General features: G+C 54.7%; 8 protein-coding genes across 8 annotated transcripts; 6 read left to right on the forward strand and 2 right to left on the reverse strand.

The window, feature by feature from the left end:
* Nucleotides 1-460: 460 nt before the first annotated feature.
* Z517_08323 (uncharacterized protein) lies at nt 461-2,941 on the forward strand (the record flags this gene model as incomplete). The annotated part of the gene is made up of 1 exon (XM_013426840.1): nt 461-2,941. One exon carries the CDS (start codon nt 461-463, stop codon nt 2,939-2,941), a length of 2,481 nt encoding a protein of 826 aa, XP_013282294.1.
* A 562-nt stretch (nt 2,942-3,503) lies between these two features.
* Nucleotides 3,504-4,583, reverse strand: Z517_08324 (uncharacterized protein; the record flags this gene model as incomplete). Its single annotated transcript, XM_013426841.1, has 1 exon — nt 3,504-4,583. One exon carries the CDS (start codon nt 4,581-4,583, stop codon nt 3,504-3,506), a length of 1,080 nt encoding a protein of 359 aa, XP_013282295.1.
* A 1,008-nt stretch (nt 4,584-5,591) lies between these two features.
* Nucleotides 5,592-7,310, forward strand: Z517_08325 (uncharacterized protein; the record flags this gene model as incomplete). The annotated part of the gene is made up of 3 exons (XM_013426842.1): nt 5,592-6,677; nt 6,725-7,125; nt 7,175-7,310. 3 exons carry the CDS (start codon nt 5,592-5,594, stop codon nt 7,308-7,310), a joined length of 1,623 nt encoding a protein of 540 aa, XP_013282296.1.
* Nucleotides 7,311-7,647: 337 nt separating this feature from the next.
* Z517_08326 (uncharacterized protein) lies at nt 7,648-8,626 on the forward strand (the record flags this gene model as incomplete). Its single annotated transcript, XM_013426843.1, has 2 exons — nt 7,648-8,018; nt 8,080-8,626. 2 exons carry the CDS (start codon nt 7,648-7,650, stop codon nt 8,624-8,626), a joined length of 918 nt encoding a protein of 305 aa, XP_013282297.1.
* A 953-nt stretch (nt 8,627-9,579) lies between these two features.
* Z517_08327 (uncharacterized protein) lies at nt 9,580-10,854 on the forward strand (the record flags this gene model as incomplete). The annotated part of the gene is made up of 1 exon (XM_013426844.1): nt 9,580-10,854. The coding sequence occupies one exon, from the start codon at nt 9,580-9,582 to the stop codon at nt 10,852-10,854; it is 1,275 nt and encodes a 424-aa protein (XP_013282298.1).
* A 1,446-nt stretch (nt 10,855-12,300) lies between these two features.
* On the forward strand, nt 12,301-13,983 carry Z517_08328 (uncharacterized protein; the record flags this gene model as incomplete). The annotated part of the gene is made up of 1 exon (XM_013426845.1): nt 12,301-13,983. The coding sequence occupies one exon, from the start codon at nt 12,301-12,303 to the stop codon at nt 13,981-13,983; it is 1,683 nt and encodes a 560-aa protein (XP_013282299.1).
* Nucleotides 13,984-16,185: 2,202 nt separating this feature from the next.
* Z517_08329 (uncharacterized protein) lies at nt 16,186-17,232 on the forward strand (the record flags this gene model as incomplete). The annotated part of the gene is made up of 2 exons (XM_013426846.1): nt 16,186-16,546; nt 16,619-17,232. The coding sequence occupies 2 exons, from the start codon at nt 16,186-16,188 to the stop codon at nt 17,230-17,232; spliced, it is 975 nt and encodes a 324-aa protein (XP_013282300.1).
* Nucleotides 17,233-18,670: 1,438 nt separating this feature from the next.
* Nucleotides 18,671-20,965, reverse strand: Z517_08330 (uncharacterized protein; the record flags this gene model as incomplete). Its single annotated transcript, XM_013426847.1, has 1 exon — nt 18,671-20,965. The coding sequence occupies one exon, from the start codon at nt 20,963-20,965 to the stop codon at nt 18,671-18,673; it is 2,295 nt and encodes a 764-aa protein (XP_013282301.1).
* Nucleotides 20,966-21,621: the final 656 nt, after the last annotated feature.

The following is a 21,621-nucleotide window of genomic DNA, read 5'->3' on the forward strand; positions in this document are numbered from 1 at the left end:
TGTTTTCATGTTTGTGGCCACCATGTTTGTCGCAGCCGTGGTACAGCATGCCATGCCATGCATATTATACGGTCTTTGTAACCACAAGGGGTTTCTCATGCCGCCGCACTCGCAGTGCTCGACAACAATCCAATAAGACCAGCACTTGATATCAAACTCGTCCTCTTCCTCCTTCCGTTTTGGGGTCGGAATCTGGGTTCAGCCTCATCCTCCAAGCCACAACTGGGAGACGTGGGGCTGCTATATACGAGGTACATGATCGGCGTCTGCTATGACCGCATTACTACCTAGAGGTCAGGATCGCAAGCTTGGATTCGGATGGTAAATGGCTGATCGACTACATTTCTCCGAGCATTACGCCGAGTACCATGGTACGTAGACAGGAATAAGACCTTAGTACTACTACCTCCGTCCATCATCCTTTGAGATTTCCGAGAAAAAGACAGAGTCTTCTTTCCAAATGAAACACTATCACTTTGAAAGCAAGCCAGTGGCTCATGCCGATGCTATCGTCTCGGGACCTCATCACCGCTTCACTGTCCTCACCGACCGTCTGATTCGGTACGAATGGTCTTATGACGGCAAATTCGAAGATCGAGCATCGACTTTTGCCATCAACCGTGAGTTTCCCGTGCCCAAGTTCCAGGTGGTCGACAGGCCCGATGAACTCGAGATCATCAACGATCATTTCCACCTGAGCTACGACAAGAAGCGGTTCAGCGCGAGTGGCCTGTTGTGCAGCTTCTCGGCCAAGGTCACTCTCTGGGGAGCGCAATGGCGATTCGGTGCTCAACCCAGCCATGGCAGACAGGAGAACCTGGGTGGAACGGCACGGACATTGGACGAGGTTGATGGACGATGTGACATGGGCAACGGCGTGCTGTCGAGGTTTGGTTATGCCGCCCTTGACGATACCAAGTCGATGCTGTTTGATGGTCAGGGCTTCGTGGCTGGTCGACGACCTGGTGATCGGATTGATGGATATCTCTTCTGCCACGGTCACGATTACAAGGGCGCCATCAGGGACTTTTACGCCGTCAGCGGCAAACAGCCCTTACTTCCCCGCTGGGCGCTCGGGAATTGGTGGTCGAGATACTACAAGTACCGTCAGGACGAGTACATTGGCCTGATGGACCAATTCAAGAGCAAAGAAGTTCCCCTGTCGGTCGCTGTGGTGGATATGGATTGGCACATGGTGGACGATCCTCGCGTCCCTCATGCTGGATGGACGGGTTATACCTGGGACAAGAAGCTGTTCCCCGATCCCGCCACGTTTGGACGAGAGATTCACAGTCGGAACCTGAAGATCACCCTCAACGACCACCCGCACTCGGGCATCCACTCGCATGAAGATTCGTACGAGGACATGGCCAAGTTCCTGAGCCACGACACCTCTCAGAAGAATCCTATCCTGTTTGATCCGACGACTCCCAAGTTTATGGAAGCCTATCTGGGGATTCTCCACCGGAGTATAGAGAAGATCGCCTGTGATTTCTGGTGGATTGACTGGCAACAGGGCTCTCATACCAAAGTGCCGGGAATTGACCCGTTGTGGTTGCTCAATCACTTCCATTTCCTCGACAACGCCCTGGATGGCAAACGCCCGCTCATCTTTTCGCGATATGCCGGCCCAGGCAGCCACCGCTATCCCGTGGGGTTCTCGGGGGACACGGTGACAACATGGGCCTCGCTGGAGTTTCAGCCCGAGTTCACCGCCACGGCGTCCAACATCGGGTACGGCTGGTGGAGTCACGACATTGGCGGCCACTTCCACGGGAAACGCGACGACGAGCTGGTCACGCGCTGGGTGCAGTTTGGCGTCTTCAGCCCCATCATGCGTCTGCATTCCTCCAACTCGAGGTGGACGTCCAAGGAGCCCTGGCTGTATCGGGAGGAGAGCGAACATGTCATCGAGACATTCATGCGCCTTCGACACCGCATGATCCCTTATCTCTACACGTGCAACGTCCGCGCCTCGACCCAGGACGAGCCCCTCATGCAGCCCATGTACTGGCTCTTCCCCGAGCGCGGCGAGGCTTACCAGGTGCCGAACCAGTACTTCTTTGGTTCGGAGCTCATGGTGGCGCCGATCGTGAAGCCACGGGACCGGCGGACGAATCTGGCCTGCGTCAAGGCCTGGTTGCCGCCCATGCACCGGCACGTGGACATTTTCACGGGCACCGTCTACGACGGGAACAGGGAACTCAACATGTACCGCCCGTTGCATGAGATCCCCGTCTTGGCGCACGAGGGCAGCATCATCCCCCTGGACGCGAACCGGACGCCCGGCAACGGTGGGCTCAACCCAGAGCACTTTGAGGTTCTCGTGGTGATTGGCCGCGATGGGCAGACGTCCGTCCTCGAGGATCCTGCCGACGACTACAACTCGGATCAAGCCAAGAAAGAGGCTCTTCCTCAGACCGCAGGCGAGCGCACTTCCCAGATCCAATGGAACCAGGCCAAGGGCGAACTCACGGCCCATATCACGCACGGGCGGACGTGGAGCTTCCGCTTCCTCGCCGTCACCGAGACGCCCAAGGACCTCAAAGTCACGGTCGACGGCCAAGACCGCACCGGGGATACCGGCGTCTCCGTCTCAAAGTTCCCCGACACGCCCTCGATGCTCGTGCACGTCCCTTCTCCTCAAGCTTCCCCGGCCCCGCGCCCCGACACGTACACCATCACCGTGTCTCTCTCCGGTGAACGCGGCGGCGGCGACCCGCAACTGAGCGTGCTGGACCACAAGCCGCGCATCGAGAAGCTGCTGCTCGACTACCAGACCGAGTTCGACGTCAAGGACAAGATCTGGAGCATCGTCGACGACAGGGACAGCGCCATCAACGTCAAGATGGGCAAGTTGATGAGTCTCGGCATCGACGAGTCCTTGACCGGGCCGGTGGCAGAGTTGATCTTGAGTGATGTCCGAGGCATGCATTTGTGACGAAGTCAGTGAGTTAGTGATGGAGTGAGCGAGGAGGAGTTTGAACCTGTAAAGGTGGATTGCTGGTGCGGAGGGAGTGAGTACTCTCTCAGAATGTCAGAGTCATGGACTTGTGGTTGAGGTATTGAAAAGAGAGAGATGAAGAGAGAGAGAGAGAGAGAGAAATTAAGAGCATATCACAGATAAAAAAGAGAGAGATAAAAGCATAACAAAGATATAAGAGACAGACAGACAAGGGATAACCTGTAGATGATACTCTAATAGAAAAAAAAAGAGAGACAGAAGAGGTGGTCTCTTTACATGAACAGTGTGCGCATGTGCGCTTGATACTCTTACCTATGCTTCAAAGCAACAACGCTTTTGCAAGCAATCTCCTAAACGTCAAGACCGGTAAAGTCAGTCAATAGGATCGATCTCTCGCAACTCAAGGATGTGTGACAAGGTGATATGGTAGATACAGAAGATTTCTAAACGATTCCTCTTCTTCCTCTTTGTTTGAATCGTCCCTTGAAAAAGGGGACGACGGGCCTTTTTTCATCGCCGCAAGTCTTCCCTAGGGAATTCACAATTTACTCTCGCGGCCAAACGTCGGAAATACCTTGGCCTCCAACCACTCGCCAATCAGGCGGTTGCAGTCCTCGGGCTTCTCCCACAGGGCCCAGTGGCCGGCGTCGACGTCCCGGCGGGTCAGGCGCGGGATGCGCTCGCCCATCTTGGCGGCCATGAAGGGTTTGAGGGCCTGGTCCTTTGTGCTCAGGACGAACAGGACCTCCTGGCGCAGCTGGGTGTCGCGGTCGGCCTGGCGGGGGTCCTTGCGCCCGTTGTCGTAGAAGTCGCGCCACTCGTTCATGTAGTTGACCTCGCGCGTGCGGTACCAGTTGAGCGGGCCGTGGACGCCGTGCCGCGCGTACTCGTCGACGTAGTAGTCGAGCTCGTCGGGGGTGAGGAGCCGCGTCGCGCCCATCCGCCGCTGCCGTGCCAGGTCGAGCCCCTTGTGCGCGTCAAAGGCCACCTCGCGCGTGTCCACCGTGCGCCCGCCGTACATGTTGACCAGGAACTGGCGGATCTCGTCCTTGGACCGCACCGCCTCCTCGATCTCCCCCGACACAAAGTGCTCCTGGTACCCGAAGTTGGGCAGCCGCTTCTGCACCAGGATCCCCAGCGGCTCGTAGCTCGCGTTGGGCGGCGAGTAGGGCGTGCAGATGCTGAACACCGCCGCGATCAGGTCCGGGTAGTGCTGCGCCACCCGGTACACGATCGACCCGCCCCAGTCGTGCCCGCCCAGGATGATCTTGCTCAGCCCCATCTGCCGGCACAGCTCGGCCAGGTCGTCGGCCGCCCGTTTGAAGCTGTAGTCCTGCAGTGTCCACTTGGGCGCGTCGGTCCGTCCGTAGCCCATCGAGTCCGGCGCCACCACGTCGAGCCCGAGCTTGGTGAAGAAGGGGATCTGGTAGCGCCAGCCCATGCTGATGTCGGGGAAGCCGTGGATCAGGAAGACGGTGCCCCGTTTCGGCACCGATCCCGACGCCGGGCTGAACAGGTAGCCGTATGTCCTCCCGTTCAAAAACGCCGAGCGGAAAGAGACGCGCGGGTCATTCTTGACTTTGATCTTGTCGACTCTGGATTGTTGTTCGAAAGCCATGGTGGAGATGCACGTATTCGTGAGGCTTTTGTCCCTTCACCTGTGTCTTTATCCAAATACTGACGTGATTATATACACACCTCTGACCCCGGCTCGGTTGGCAGAATGCTGGACTTGCTCCGTCGAGACGGATCTGGACGTTGCCCTCGGTTCACGGTCCAATTGCAAAACTTCCCCCACTTTCAATAGTCAAAGATGTTGACTCGTGCTAATTTCCCTCGCAATGATGACTTATCAAGGGGAGAGAAGATGATGAGAGCTGAGTTGACATAAATATGCTGGTTACCTCCTGTTGCTCTCGGTGTAAGCATGTCTGTCTTGCTAGTTAGTTTAGAGCAAACAGCCGAGGCTTAGATATCGACACGTGACCAGATGCCCCAAGTACATCTTTTTGCGGGGGAGCTTGGCATCCTGGAAGCTGCCGAGTGGTCCGCTGATGCCGCTGTTTATCCGGATGACTAATCTTGGCTTGGCAATTGCGGTGCCCAACAAGACTCACCTCATCAGGCTGTCACATGTCTAGTTGTCTTGGGCGAATGAAGGCAGCTTGGGGGAAAAGACGAGCCATGTATAACTCTGCCCAACCTGCCTTATCGCAAAGCACGTTGGGAAGGAGTAGAATGCGTTCTCATCCTGTGCCTTTGCGGGAATTTTATCTGACCTGGCCGCGCTGCCGCGTCAGGAATGTCAGCCCCTGAGATAAGAGGTTATGGCGTGATGCAGGCCCCGAATGAGCAAGTCCAATCATCTCCCTACTGGCCACATCGCCGTGACGCGACTGACCCGCGGACTGATGCGATACATCCGATCAAATATTATATTGACATGTCGACATACGTCCCAGCGTGTCAAGTTTGTCAGCACGGGGCTGCCTGTGCAGTAGCATGTTTCGCCTTCTGCCGGTTTGCACAATCCCAGCCTTCCTTTATATGCCGCTGCGCTGTGGTCGTCTTGTCATTCAGGTCAGCCTGAAGAGCGCCGTTCATCACTCGTGAAGTTGTTTGGTTTATGGCTCCCGAGATGCAGGACCTCGAAACGTCGCCTCTCTTATCCCCCAACCCCGAGCAGGGCTCGGTGCACGATTCGGAGAGCCTCGTGTCGACGACAGCAAAGGATGAGAGAAATATTGACAACGATGTGCTGCCAGAAACATCGACGGCGGGGAGGAACATTGGTTGGGGCAGCGCCTACATCCTCGTCATCTCTCGAGTCATCGGATCAGGCATTTTCGCCATGCCTGGAACCATTGTCCAGAATGTAGGCAGTCCTGGCCTAGCTCTGGTCCTGTGGGTTATTGGAGCCATCGTTGCGTGGGCTGGACTAGCCATCGACATGGAGTATGGATGCATGCTTCCACGCTCAGGCGGAGTAAAGGTGTATCTAGAATATACCTTTCGCAAGCCGCGGTTCCTCACCTCGACTCTGGTTGCTGTTCAAGCTGTCCTCCTCGGGTTCACGGCAAGCAATTGTATCGTCTTTGCAAAATACACCATTTTTGCCGCTGGCGCCACTCCCAACGACCTGAATACCAAATTACTCGCAGTCGGACTACTGACCTGGATCACCATCGTGCACAGCTGTTTCTACAAGACAGGAATCTGGATTCAGAATGTCCTCGGTTGGGTCAAGGTTGGGCTGATCGTGTTCATGATCCTGACTGGATTATTCGTGGTTTTATTTCGGCCTCACACCTCACCCAGCAGCATCCCGGACCCTGCCTCGGCCACAGCATGGGATGACCTGTGGACTGGCTCCGATTGGGCGTGGAATACCTTGTCGACGGCATTTTTCAAGATTCTCTACTCGTATGCAGGACTCAGCAACGTCAACAATGTCCTCAACGAGGTAAAGAACCCTGTGCGAACTCTCAAAACGGTCGGACCAGCTGCGCTGTTGACTGCTTGTACGATGTATGTGCTCGTCAACGTCGCATATCTCTCGGTGGTGCCACTTGAGGAGGTCAAGCGCAGCAGAGAGCTCATAGCAGCTCTTTTCTTCGAGCGGGTCTTTGGGGCTGGCTTTGGCAACAAGTTCCTTCCCCTTGCCATCGCTCTCAGCGCTGTAGGGAATGTCATGGTGGTCACCTTTAGCCTGGTACGTATCCTCTCCACCTAGCGATGAACGTCCTAACGATTTGCCAGGCTCGAGTCAATCAGGAAGTTGCTCGGCAAGGGTTTCTTCCTTTTTCAGAGATCCTGGCTTCTTCCAAACCCTTTGGTGCTCCCCTTGGTGGTCTCATTGTCCACTACGTGCCATCTGTATTGGTCATTGTTCTCCCACCTTCTGCTACAGTGTACGCTTTCATCGCAGATGTCGAAGGCTACGCAGGGCAGTTTTTCGCGCTTGCTGTTGGTGCTGGCTTGATCATTCTCCGCACCAAGAAGCCCGATCTCCGGCGACCGTTCAAAGCTTGGATTCCGGCTGTCTGGTTCAGAATCATCCTGTCTGTGGCGTTGATTGGCGCTCCGCTGTTCCCCTCCAGCAAAGGGGCTTCAGATGTCAATTTCTTCTATGCTACATATGCCTTGGTTGGGATTGCAATGTAAGCAGCTTCTATGCCCCAAAACGCCATATACTGACCATATCTATAGTCTTGTTTTCGGACTCGTCTATTGGTTTGTGTGGACCATTGCATTACCTCACTATAGAGGCTATAGGCTGGAGGAAGAAACGGACGTGCTCGGTGACGGGACAACAATCACGAAACTCGTCCGCAAGGAATTATAATCAGTGCACTGTATTGATAAGCATACGGGACGCCGATTGGAAGATCATGAAACAAATCACTCTGAATACTTCGCTTCACTGAACATAAGACTGTGAACGCCTGAGCAATTGGAGGCACATCATCCAATGGCATAGATGCCCATTCGCCTCGGGTATTGGTAAACACACGTTCTGGATGGCTTACCCCACACTCCGTCTGAGCATCGCGTGTATAGAACCCGGGATGGCGTGCTATCTGACAAATCAGGAAATACTGTGGCCTGGACCATAAGTACAGGGTGCCCTTCACTTGTCGGCACAGCTCCGAGAACTATCCAGCAAGCGGAAAGCGACAACAATGGCATCGGCAGCAGTTCAACAACCCGGCGGTCACTCGACCTCGTTCGAACCTTTGACGGCGCAACTGAAGAGTACTTCGGTGCCTCAACAGGAGAAACACCATGTCCATACCCAGTTGAACTATCACAAGGATTCTGAGGATGGAAGCCCACCGCCTCCAACTTATGTTGGCAAGCCAGAGACCTACGAAAGACCAATCCAACCAGTCGACGTTACGGTACATGACATTCGAGGCGAGGAAAGTAACTATACGCTTGACAAGAGTGGCTTTGAGATTTACCGTCACACGAGTGTCGAAAAGGACTTTCTTGATGACGATCAGATCAAGGCACAATACTACCCGGAGATCGAACAGTTGTTGAAGGATGCGTGAGTGATACCCTAGAGTATACCACCCCTGACCTTCTAGCTGACAATGGCTGGTTGATAGCACTGGGGCCTCTCGTGTTTTGATCTTTGACCACACGATCCGTCGAGCCTATCAGGACGAACGAGGAAATCCCACTACACCTCCTCTTCGCGGGCCCGTGAACCGCGTCCACATCGACCAGAGCTACAGCGCCGCCAAGTCGCGGGTTCCATTCCACCTCCCCGACGAGGCCGAAGCCTTGCTCAAGACCCGCTACCAGATCATCAACGTCTGGCGACCGATCAAGACCATCCTCAAGGACCCCCTCGCCGTCGCTGAGGCCCACTCGGTGCCAGACTCGGACCTGATCGGCGTCGGTCTCATCTACCACAACCGCAAGGGCGAGACCTACACGGTGCGACCCAACCCGGAGCACAAGTGGCACTATCTGTACGGCCAGACACCGGAGGAGGTCCTCCTGATCAAGTGCTTTGACTCAAAGTTGGACGGACGAGCCAGGAGAGTGCCACACACTGCGTTTGTGAACCCGGAGACGGTCAATGAATACCCACGAGAGTCGATCGAGGTGCGATGTTTGGTCTTCCATGAGGATCAGACCGCTGAATAAACCGAGAAGTTGGGGGAATATATGTCAGCCAGTCAGATCTACCTCCGGTACTGATATGAAACTATATGATTAGCAATATATCTCCACCGTACCAGCGATAGTCTGATCCGTATCTGGTCTACCTCGTAATGGTCAAACGACCAACTTGTAACTGTCATCCACTCTGAAAAGTTCGTTTCCCCAATGATGCCCTTTCGCCGTTGACATTTCAATCCGTCGGGGTTTGCCTCGGTTTTTGCTGCCCAAATCCTCCACCACGACGAAACGATCGACATGTCCACTTATTTGATATACTGGGTACTGGGGAGACTTGGTGAAGGTGTACGACGAGTACGACGGCGCCACTTGGATTTGTCTGCCAAGCCTGCGCCACGAGGCGGAGTCAGTCACATGACCGCGCTTGACTGCATCAGGCCCAGAGGATGATGCCTTGACCCCCCCAGCCACAGTCCACGATCCCTCCCTTCCCCTCCCCTCCCCCTCCCCTCTACTACTTGTAGCCAAGGCATCAACCAACTTGCCAAACTGCGCCCCCCCGCCGTTGTGGAGTGATTTTACAAGCATTCGCCCATTCCCGTCCGTTTATCAAACGCGCCTTTTCCGCCGGTGCACCTTCTCTCCAACGTGACTGCGTCATCCCTAGATTCTCGCACGGTGATTCTGCCTTGGCTCTGCCCTTTGTCTTCCCTTTATTACGGCCCGCATTTCTCTTGACGGATAAGGGGGGTTGGTTTGAGAAGGGGGCCCTAAAACTAATATATTATTTATCTCCGGGCTCAAAAGGCAAACCTGCTTGGCCTTTTCCTCATCGTTCCCTTTTCCTGCGATACCACACCAATAATCAAAGCGACCTTCTTCTCTTTCCATTTTTATCTGCCTATTCTCGGCGCAAACTCAGTCGAGGCAGTCGAGATCACAAGTCTCCTAATCCGACCTCTACATACACGGCGCAAATGTCATACGGGCCCCCTCAGGGTCAACCTCCGTACGGAGGATATCCTCCTCAAGGACAGGGCTATGGCCACCCTCCACAGCACGGCGGATATCCTCCTCCCCAGGGTGGTTTTCCCCCTCAACAGGGCGGTTATGGCGCTCCACCACCACAACATTTCGGTGGTCCACAGCAAGGCGGTTGGGGTCCTCCTCCCGGAGGCCCTTTCCCAGGTCAATATGGCGGACCTCCACCACAAGGGGGCTATGGCGCCCCTCCCCCTGGCGGCTTTCCCCCGCAACAATACCAGCAATATGGCGCTCCTCCCGCGCAGCCCTCGCCCGGTTACGTCCTCGGCGCGCAGGCGCAAGGTGACGCGTCGCGCGACGCGGAAGCGCTGCGTAGCGCAATGAAAGGCTTCGGCACGGACGAGAGAGCGCTGATCCAGATCCTGTCGAAACCAGACCCCTTACAGATGGCACTGCTGAGAAACACCTACAATCAGCGCTTCCACCGCGACCTGGAGAGAGACATCAAGTCAGAAACATCAAAGTATTTCCGTGACGGGCTGGTCGCGCTTGTCCAGGGCCCGCTCATGCACGACGTACACAGTGTCCACGGAGCGATCAAAGGGCTAGGGACGAAGGAGTCGGTGCTGAACGATGTTTTGCTGGGTCGATCGAATGCCGACATGCGCGCCATCAAGCAGGCGTACCAGCAGACGTACAGAAATACCCTCGAAGCAGACGTCAAGGGGGATCTATCGATGAAGACAGAGAGGTTGTTCGAGTTGGTCATGTCGGCCACGCGAAATGAGGAGTCCACGCCCGTTATCCCCGCAGAGCTCGAGCGTGATTGCTCGGAGCTACACCGCGCCATGGACGCCCGCGTGGGCACCGACCAGCTCACCGTGTGCACTATCCTAGCAAGACGTTCTGATGGCCAGATCCGCGCCATTGCACAGCATTGGCACCAGATGTACCGTTCGTCCCTCGAAAAGGTGATTGAGTCCGAATTTTCGGGACACATGAAAGACGCACTGGTCTTGATGGTTCGGAGGGCGAGTGACCGCGCAATGTCCGACGCCGTGCAGCTGGAAGATGCTATGGCGGGGCCGGGCACCAAGGATGTTTTGCTCGTTCAACGGGTGGTCCGGGTGCATTGGGACAAGATGCATTTGGACCAGGTCAAGCGGGCCTACTCGCACCGATACAAGAGGGATCTGATCCAGAGGGTGAAGGGCGAGATCCATTTTGACAAGTATTACGAAGGGCTAATGGTTGCTCTCTTGTCTTGATGGAATGATGGGATTGCCAATGTTTCTTTCAAGTGTTTTTTTGGTTTACACAGGGACCGACTCTGGGTTTTGAGGTTCAACATGGGTGGCTGCTATGATCAGACTTATCACATTCCTCCAGGCAATGAGTGACTAGGACGGGTATGAACTACTAGCCTTTGGTTGTCTCGCGACAACTACTTCTGCATCTTTGACAGAAGGTCAAATAGGATAATGCTATCAATATCTTTCACATTATAACTTGGAATTCGTTGCTTCGGCCGACCGCACTCTTGTATTCGGGTTACGCCGTTCCTCTTTCGCAGTGCATCTCTTTGCTCTTGTGTCAAAATGTTCCGTTCAGGGGGGATCGTGTGAGTGTTGCCGTGCAGTATATTCAATCTCCCAGGACTAGACAGGCGCTGTAAGGCACGTAGCACGTAGAAAGGGAAACAGCACCAAACAATTGTTTTCTTGGGAAATGCGGCCGTCAGGATCTATTAGTTCCGGAAAGGAGCCACGCGATGCTGGAGTGGTCCGCGCATTGAGCTGATGTGCTTTGCGATCGGTGCCTTGTTAGAGAGATGACTGAGACGTGTGATGATACATATATCATCAGACGAAGACAAGACGAGAGTATGGCGGGTAATACTCAACTGGGGGAAACCTGAGATTGAAACATGAAGCAAGTCTTCGCAGGACGCCGGGCAGGGAATTGCCAAGGCCCGCAGTTGTCGGCTGCGTCCCTTGAAGCACGACCAATCTTCAACCTCACACACAACCTCCACAGTTACAAGAACGTTGTATCTCGTATCCTCTTCGCATCTTGATCGCCGTCGCGTCAAGAAGCTGTTTTGGGAAGCCAGCGTCGGGGTGAGCTCTCCACGATGCCTAAATCAGGCTCTGGAAATGTCCGCAGATCAAGGTCTGCAACTCTGTTGTCAGCTCTGACTGACAGGCCTCGATCCGATCAACTGCCCTTCAATCGGAGTACGATAATTGGTAATATGCTGTGCTTGGACCAACCACCCCCACAAGGAAGCCCCGGCCATGTTGTCTGCCTTAGCGCAGGGCCGAAGGCCTAAAGACGCCTATCAAGATTGATCTCCAACGAACTGTTGGCACCGGCTTGCGGGAGCCCGGAAGTTCTTTATCCCTTCGATTTCCATCTCTTACCACGCCCCCGTTCGATGCTTCTAGAGGCTAGGTTTATCGCGCAAACTACCTCGCACAGACCATTGTCTGTTTGGAGCAAGCCCGATTTCCAAGCAGCTTTCAGGTCGGTTTTTGGGGCAAGCATATTGACCACCAGTTGCGCCGCCCGGGCGTATTATCCGCATCACCACACCCTTTCCCTCCATTGTTTCTTTACGCATTGTCCCCCTCCTGGTCTTCCGATTCTTGTCCCTCTGTGGCCATGCGCACTCATCTCTTACAAAGCACTACCTGCGAATATGCATCTCTGAAATGCCCCCCCACAAGGCCGGTCTTCTTTTTGTGAACAAGACACCCGAGTCAAAGTCTCTTTCCAACAGCAAAGGCGACGTCGAGAGTTCGCGCCAGATCCACAAGCATGTCCAGAAATCCCGAGACTATGAACAAGAGAAAGAAACCCGAAGGAAACTGAAGAGAGCGAGGCTGTTCTCCCTGGGATGGACTCCTATTTCGGTCGCTCCCAGGCAAACGCCCGCCTCGGAACCTCTCCCCGTGCTTTCAGACGCGCTTCCCAGCAAGGGGGCCCATTCTGTCGCTCTTAGACCCCACGTACATCGGCAGCGCGAGGCGGACGCTGATTGCTGCACCACTCCAGATAGACCCAAGAATCATGTTCCAGAGGTCTCGCTTGTCATTCCTTCATGGGGTTCGTTGGATCCGTTTGGCCAGTTCAGAGTCCCAATGAACCTCGAGAAGCACCGCATCCTTGAGTACTTCGTCCTGAGGTTCTTCCCTGCAGTGACGCGAAGCGATGTAGTCGCATTCATGGGCCACACCCGAGCATCTTCGTCAAGTCCTGCTGTGCAGGCTGTCCGTCGAGCCACAACCAACGAATTGCACGTCCTTGCACTCTTAGCTGCCGCAAGTGCTCGAATGAAGTTTGTTGATCGATATCATTTTTCCCGCGCGGATCTACCCGAGCGGCTGGCAGATGCGACTCTTCGACTCCTGAGGAGCTATTTGAGCCAAGCGCGACCAATCACCCATGAGTTGGTGCAAAGCATCCTATATTTGTGGACCGTGGAGAGCTATCGAAGAAATTGGGACGCCGTCTGGACGCATGGGAAGATGATCATGTTTCTCTGCAATGCTCACCTCGGTGGCTTCCGGAACCTGGATCCTTATATGCGCCGCATGCTGTGGGTGGCGGATCGTTTCCAGGCGGCTGCCACACAGACTCCACCCTTGATCCAAGAGAGATGGGAGACTGAAGAGCTGACACCGCAGCAGTACACCTGTGCGGTGGCCGCCCTGCGCGAACATGGCAGACAGCCAATGGGGTATGGTTTTATGGAAACAAATAGCGTCTTCACCGAGGATTTTCAACGTCTGCTAGATGCTGTCCTGGAGCTTTGCTGTGTCATTCATTGTCATTGGGCCGGCGTCGCCGAACAAGCACTCATCCCAAAACAAGACTGGGCTGTTGCTCGAAGCTATTTCGTGGCAGACGAATTGATTAACTTTAAAGACAGCATTGGCGGGGAAGGCCCCGAAAGCCCCGTTTCTGGGGAACCAAATTTCCAGGACTGCGTTCGCCTGGCTTTGATTGTTTGGATGGCATTCGTGCCAGCGTGTGTACCATATGCTGTCAGTGCAGGACAAGTTACACTGCGCGCGGCCGTCGACGCCAGATCTTTGCGGCACAGGCTGGGGCGGATTATTTCGAGTCTGCAGGAACATCCGGCTAGTGTGAAAGAACAAGCTATGCTCCTGTGGGTTGCCGGCTTGGGCGCTGTTGCGAGCGAGTTGGTCGACAATCAAGAATGGTTTGCGGTGCATTTCCAGAGACTTGCAAAGACACTCGGGATCTTTTCTTGGGAAGACTTCAGGCCGATCCAGGAGAGATTCTTGCTCCTGGATCACCTGAAACCGGGCAGCGTGGTGAAACTGACGTGGCTCTTACAGCGAGCTGTGCATGCTGACCTTGGAGACTGAGCCATGGCCGTGAATTGGCTATATACGCCCAGGAAATTGCGATGCTGGCACCGGAGACTATCGAAGGTACAAGAACGCTGTCTTGTCAACTGTGAATCTTGAATCGCAATCTACACTACTTCGGCAGAAAGATCGATATACCAGTGAATCTGGCGGACCGACACTTCTCATGCCAATGTCAAAGCCACCAAACCCCAACACAAGCATAGGGTGTGCTCATCCTGCGTCGCAGACAACAGACTTGCTTCCCAAGTTCTTGTCTACGCCTGTGCTACGGCGACCATGCTGCGTCTTCCCAGCTTCTGGAGAGAGTGTCCGTCCAGGGCTGGACTCGACGGCCGGATCACAAGTTGCCACCGATCGCGGAGTCACGCAAAGACGGCTATCTGGCGCGCCTGGGTAGATAAAGTGGACTCTGGTATTCCGGCGGCGATCACGGAAAATGTCGGGGTCAGCAGAAATCAGCAACGGACAAGGACGAAAGAGAACCGGGAGTTTCGGGTGTTGTTCGGTGCCCAGGCCGAGGGCTCATTGATGCCGGAAGATAGTCCAGGGTACTCGGTCACGACGATTACTTTGTAGATGGTGGTGCGTATCCGAGGAGTAGGCGGTCGATGGGTTGAGATGTTTCTATCAATGACAGAAGTGAGATGGGCGCAGTTAAACTGAACATGACCGCGCGCCCTTGGCTGGTTGCATGCTCGGAAAAACATATTTACCGAGGCAGAATTGAAAATGGAAAGGAAATGGGGAATGGAAATCACATGCTTGGCGGGGGGATTTGGATGCTTGGATGCGTAATTCCCTCGTCATTCTCTCTTTTCATTTTGTTTTCCTCCCCCGCATTCCTCGGCTGTCAGATTCAATTTGATTGCTGAGATCCGCATCCGATGCCTCGTAAAACATGCGTCACAAATTACCTGTTTGTATGTATGTACCAAGGAAAAAGCTATGGTGGGGGGGAAATCCAGCTGACCCTTTTGGTGTCTTTGTTGCACCTTCTGACTTCATCCCCAAGTCTCGTGCTTTTTGCTTTTCCACTCGTCCTTCCAATCCGCTCTTGTGCCTGGCGAGCTTTCTCTCGAGGCTAGTAAGGATCCCGCTAAAGCTGCTGGGGGGCTGCCACTTGCCATTATGACACACTGGGCATATGATGAAATCTCTCTCTGGTCTTTTTTTTTTCCCATGGGCTATGCATGGCTCATGGCTCATGGCTCCAATCCTTGTTCATTATTATTGCTCGGCCCTGGCACTGTCGCGCTAACCCGCTGCCCACCCAAGGTCCCCGCCCGCCGCCGCCGCCGCTCGCCTTTCTTTCTCATCCTGCCTCGGCGGAAGGGGACAAAAAAGCTAGCTGGCTGGCTGGCTGGCTGGCTAGCTAGGTACTCACGACGAAACTCATTGAACGGTAAACGCGGTTGTTTTCTTGTTGCTGCGTCTTCTTCCTCTCGGTTTTTGCCTCTCGGACCTTTTTTTTCCCCTTGCTGCATGCATGCAATCTTCGATGATTTTCCGGATTCAAACCGGGGCAATTTTGGTAGTGTCTAGTAGACGTTGCTACTCGGTAGAAGTTGTTAGTAGTCCACACGTCCACCACAACGTCCGTCCGTCCCTCACTCGTGTCCGTTCAAAGTCTTGGTTGGGATCGTGCATGATTGTCATAAGACTAGCTGATATTTTCCCTTTTTTTTCTTGCCCAAAACTACTCAACTTCTCCCTCACTTCGTTTTCTCTGGGCTTTCTCGGGTGTGCAAGACTCTCTTCGTCTTCCTGGGGGGTTATTGAGTCACGATCGTCCTCACTCCTCTCCTCTCCTCTCACTACCAACTTGAAACCATTGGGCGTTGTTTGCGCTTTTGAGGGAGCTTGACAGTTTTTCTTGCCATCATCCCTTTCCTTGTCTCCGAGTCTAGCTCTCTGGGGTGTCTGTGTTGTCATAAGCACGCTTCGTAACAGGCCGACCTCGACCTCGACCTCTCTCTTTAAATTTCCTCGTTTGCGCTCCTCCTCCTCAGGTGATCGTAACGAGTCGACCCTCGAATTCCGCCGAGCCCGACCTCGCCGAACCGTATTCTTTACCCTAGCCTCGACTAGACTATACGGTCCCACCAAGGTGCTTTGCGCATGAGCTGCTGAGCACGTAATAGCTTCGCCAACGGATTATCTTTCTCTAGAGAAGACTCTCACGAAAGAAAAAAAAAAATGTCGGCCAAGAGCGTCAAAGGCGAAGGCGGCAAGAAGCCCGCCAGCGCGGCGACAAACCTCATCGCCGGCGGCGGCGCGGGCATGATGGAAGCCCTGGTCTGCCACCCGCTCGACACGATCAAGGTGCGCATGCAGCTGTCCCGGAGGGGGAGGACGCCGGGGACCAAGAAGCGCGGCTTCATCATGACCGGGCGGGACATTGTCAAGCGGGAAACGGTTTTTGGTCTATATAAGGGTTTAGGCGCCGTTCTCACGGGCATCGTCCCCAAGATGGCCATTCGCTTCACCTCGTACGAGTGGTATAAGCAGCTCCTGGCCGATCCGGATGGGAAAGTCAGTTCGCGCGCGACGTTCATGGGTAAGCATTCCCCTCCGCACAAGCAAAGGTGACGCACGGCGAGTGGCATGTCAACTAACACGTGAAACACAGCTGGATTGGCCGCCGGTATCACAGAGGCAGTCGCGGTGGTGACGCCCATGGAGGTGGTCAAGATTCGAATGCAAGCCCAATACCACAGTCTGTCAGACCCGCTCGACGTCCCCAAGTACCGAAGCGCACCGCACGCGCTCATGACCGTCATCCGCGAAGAAGGCTTCGGCGCCCTGTACCGCGGTGTGTCCCTCACTGCCCTGCGCCAGGGCACGAACCAGGCTGTCAACTTCACGGTGTACACGGAACTGAAAGAGATGCTGCAGAGATGGCAGCCGGAATTCGACAACAAGAACCTCCCCGGTTACCAGACCACCGTCATCGGGCTGATATCCGGCGCCATGGGTCCCTTTTCCAACGCCCCCATCGACACGATCAAGACGCGGTTGCAAAAGACGCCCGCCGAGCCGGGTCAGACTGCACTCTCGAGGATCATGAAGATCTCCAGCGACATGTTCAAGCAGGAAGGACCGAAGGCGTTCTACAAAGGTATCACGCCCAGAGTGATGCGTGTGGCTCCTGGACAAGCGGTGACGTTTACCGTCTATGAATACCTGAAGGGAGCTCTGGAAAAGAGCAACCTCATGTTTGTGGGAGGCAAGTACGAGGAATGATCGCGGGGTGAGCCCCAGAGTGTTAGAGAGGGGAGACACCTGGTTGGGTGAGGTGGTGAGGTCGCAAATACCATGCATGTTGTTGTGATGTTCTGCAGCATCTTCCTGGAGCGAGAACCAAGGGGGGGGGGAGGGGGGGAAAAGAACCATTTTGACTTGGCGCCCACAGGACCATTTTTCCATTGTACATAGTCACATAGTCGGTCCATGTGCGAGTTTGTTTATTTATTCGTTGTTAAAGCGAAATATTTCCTGGATCGTCATCTGCCAGCGAGCCGCTTTTTGTTCTCTCAATGCAGCCCGTCTCCGGTCCTGCGGAGTGTAACGTCCATGTTTCGCATCTCTTGCGCTCTTATGCAAAGTCCGCGGGTCAACTCCAGGCGAGACACGCGCAGTAGCAGCATCGAGTGGTCTTTGGGAGAGGTAGGAGGGACAGGCAGAGGGGTCGAATGAACGCATCGCAGGAGGGTTTGTTGGGAGACTTGACTTGTCTCGTCTCATCTCTTCTCGTGCTGAGGGTTCTGCGTTTACTTGTATGAGTCAGTAAAATGGACCTGATGGTCTACTCGATATCGCATCCATGAAGGGGACGGCGCCATCAGTGAGTGAGTGAGCGAGCGCTCTGTGTCTGAGCAGCTTGTCACTGACACGAGGAACTTATGGGCGCAGGGACCTTTGAAAGGGATTTTAGACTGCGCTTTGTGAGCATCACGGATTTTATTTATTCCGGTCCGAACTCCTGAGTTTGCCCAACCAGTGGCCACCGAGTATATCATTCCCCCTCTCTAATAGACATCAACTCGATGTACTACAGTCTCTTTCTCTTGAGAACCTGTTATCCTCGCCGTTGCTGAAGAAATGTACTCCATGGATCGATTCACGAGCGTTTGCTGAGACTGTGCCATATCACATTGCCAGCGTCGGATCCCGGCTGTGCACGTCATCTCGCCAGTTGATGTACGTGCCAGAATGAACCCGACGCCTTTCCAAGCCCTCTTCAGGCTTCAACGGCTTCTCTTTGCGGTCTAATCTAACCTGATCTCGTGGTTAGGCGGCTTCGAGCGTCTTTGGACTGTCCTTGATCGGATCTTATTCGACGGGAACCTAAGGCACTAGCTATAGGGCAATAGAAAAATGCTGACGAACGCTGAGAGCAGTAACTGTCTGAGTCTGATCTGTTACATACGAGGTTACCTTGAGCTAAGATGCGTCACTACTCTCCTTGCAAGGCGATTGACAACGCTGTGGATATGAGAAAATCCGGGCTTCTACCTCTCATCCTGCGCACAGAGGTGTCTCCTCTACCTACACCACACCGCGCGCACACAACCTTGTCCGATCCTCTACGGATATGACAACGCTGCTATAAATGTGGAGATACCCCCCTCTTCTTCAATTTATTTGCTTTCAAAGGGAAAACTAACAGAAAAAATCGAGATCACGAGGTAACGACCACGCCCCCCTTCGCCGCAGCGTTCTTCTCCGCTCTCGACATGAACTCCCTAATGACATTCTCGGTCAACTTGGCCACATTGTTCTGGTAGTCGTCCCAGCCCAGCGAGCAATACCAGTTGATGCTGCCGACTGAGAAGACGGCGCCCCCGGCATCGGTCTCGTAGTAGACGATGTCGGAGCGGATCTCGTTGGTTTGGGTGCCCAGCGTCGCCGTGATGGGGAAGTTTACGATTTCCGGGACAATGCCAAAGTCGTCTGGGTGGCCCGTGCTGGTGGCGACGATGACTCCGTTCGTGGGGCTTCCACACGCGAGATCGAACGAGTCAATTTCGTCGCCGCTGGCGCCGCCGCCGAGGCCGAACTCGCCGATCAGCTCCTCCCGCGAGATGTCCTTGAACATCCACTCAAATTCTGGGCCGAGACCTTTTTCTGTTCGTTTAAACGGCACGCCGGGTCCGGCCCCTTCGGCGCAAAAGGAAATACCAAACAGGCCGTGCGAAGATCGTCCACGGCTCTTCCACAATCCACCCTGCGTCCCGGTCAGACTCATGATCCTCTCAGGGCCAGGAAGCGTATATGAGCGGACACCTTGGTCTCCACGGCGGACCTCGAGGCGCCAGGGCCGAGCAGTATCTACGGCCGAGACCCAGTAGAAGCCATTGCCGCCAAGATACATAAGGTTGCCGCCTTTCCGGGCAAAATCTTCGTACGCATTGTAGGACTGCACGGTCGGGTACTCTGGATGGGACCCCGTCATGACGGTGGTATACGGGGCCAAGGCCGCGGCACCGTGGAGGTGAAGGTCGTGGTCCGTGACAATATCATAGGGGATCTTCTGCCGTTCGAGAAACCCAATCATCATCGAGTCGGCGCTGAGCTCGCGAGGCCGCTGAAAAGCCCACATCACATACCCCGGTCTCAGGTTGAGGATTGGCCTTTTCGCGGATGAGAAGACGGTGCCCGAGTCGTCGTTGTGCACGTCGTAGTTGGACAGGCCCAGGTCGCGACGGCGTCTGAGGCGTTCAAAGTCCTCGCTGCGTTTGATGGATGAGTGGTCAAAGCTGGGCCCGACGTCGATGGAGCTCGACCGCGCTCGGTCCGACAGCTGCTCGTTCGCGTACGCCAGGTAGGTAAAGGTCGACAGCACCAGGGCCACCTTTGCACCCGTTGCCGCCGTGGTTTCTGGGGTAGGCCGAACGAAGAAAGTGATCATGTCGGAGGTCTTGCCGTTGGTCGACTTCACCTCAACCGAGTAGATGCCGGACCGCGCGTCCTGGGGTATCTTGATGGTGAAATCCGTCTCCCATTTGGCATCGTCCAGGTCGTCTTCGTGGAAATGGATCGCCCCATAGCCGTACTTGGCCTTTGTCCAGTCCGACTCGCCGCCGTTCCAGTCCGGGCCTGTGACGGCCCTCGTCGGCGCGTTAACCAGCGTCCCGTGGAAGTTGTTGCCCGACACGTCGAGGACGGTGTCTTCCGAGATGTTGCGGGAGAAGTCGTATTTGGCGATGACTTCGGTAGAAGTTCCTTTGAGGACGGAGATCGTCGGGCTGTCGATGCGTCCGTTGAAGAAATGTGTTGCTCTTGGGAAACCAGAGGTTGGACTGTCAGCGTAGGTCGCTGCAATCAAGAGATCGTCGGAAAAGGGCGTCGAAGACGCGACCACGGGCGAGGCCAGTGTGGTCTTCACCGACGGGGCAGACGGAGCCTTCTCCACAATGTACGCCACAGGTTGAAGGGTGATGGAACATTCTGCCCCCTTGATCACAACGTTCAACTTGACCCATCTTCGTCGCGTGGGGCTGAATCCCGTCTGGACCGTTTCCACGCCGCTCCCGGTCCCAACCCACGCTTCGACGAGGCCCTTGTCGTCGATCAAGACGGCCAATCCGGTCTTGGTGTCGGCATTCAGATTCGAGATGATGGCCTGTGGATGCCCTGCCTGGGGTAGATGGGCTTGGAAGAAGAGCGAGACTTCCACCCCTTCCAGCGTCGATGGCAGACTCAGTCGTTTAACAATCGCGTAGGAACCCGATCGGGCGTATTGGAAGCGTCCGGGAGCCATGCCCGAGGGGATCTGGGATACCTCTTCGAGGCTTTTTACGGGCGAGTGCTCTTCCTGGACGCCCTGGATCACGCGTACAGTGCGATAGGAGTATTCCGGCTCCGTGCAAGACACTTTGATGGCGACCTCGTCTCCAGGGCTGGCGATCCAGGGGTCGGCATACCCTGTGATTTCGGAGGGATAGTCCTTGGGGGGTGTATCGATTGTGCTCATGTTGATCTAGAGATGTCACAACAAGGATCTATCTCCTTCTGAAATTCGTCCTCTCTCTCTCGGGAGGCGTGAAAGGACGTCTTTTGACGACGTAAAAGGTGCAAGGACAGCCTCACTTATAAGGCACTTTTGTATGGATAGGGATATCGCTGTTTCAACTCAAGAGTCCTTAAAAAATGTACAAAGGATGATAACTTTATCTCAGACAGACAAAAGCCAGCTTCAGCTTCACTTGACTTTTGAACAGCTGTTTTCTTTTGTTTGGTCTGTGGTAGTGAATGATACCAGCAACTCGGATTCCTCTGCCTTCTATATCATCCAGCCTCCATTATTGGAAGAAGACAGAGAAGGTCGCGTCGCCTTTTTGAGTTGGCCCCCCCCCCCCTTCCCCCCCAAATCCATTGACTTATTGATTGGGGAGATACGGAGCACACCATTATTATTATCGCTGAACCGCGCCGGCCCCCGACCCCCTTCCCGTTACGTATCTCGGGTCACGGAATTCAAGAGAAGAGAATAAAATGTCCAATCCCATTGGCGTAAAAGGAAATCGATTATCTTCTGTTGGCCAAGGGTGGAATTTGTGAGTGGAAGCCAAAAGGCCACTTGGGTACACTTTGAGGAAGGGGAGGAGGAGGGTCCCTAGTGTGTGTGTG

The sequence above is a fragment of the Fonsecaea pedrosoi genome, assembly GCF_000835455.1.
Source record: "Fonsecaea pedrosoi CBS 271.37 unplaced genomic scaffold supercont1.5, whole genome shotgun sequence".
Taxonomy (NCBI): Eukaryota; Fungi; Ascomycota; class Eurotiomycetes; order Chaetothyriales; family Herpotrichiellaceae; genus Fonsecaea; species Fonsecaea pedrosoi.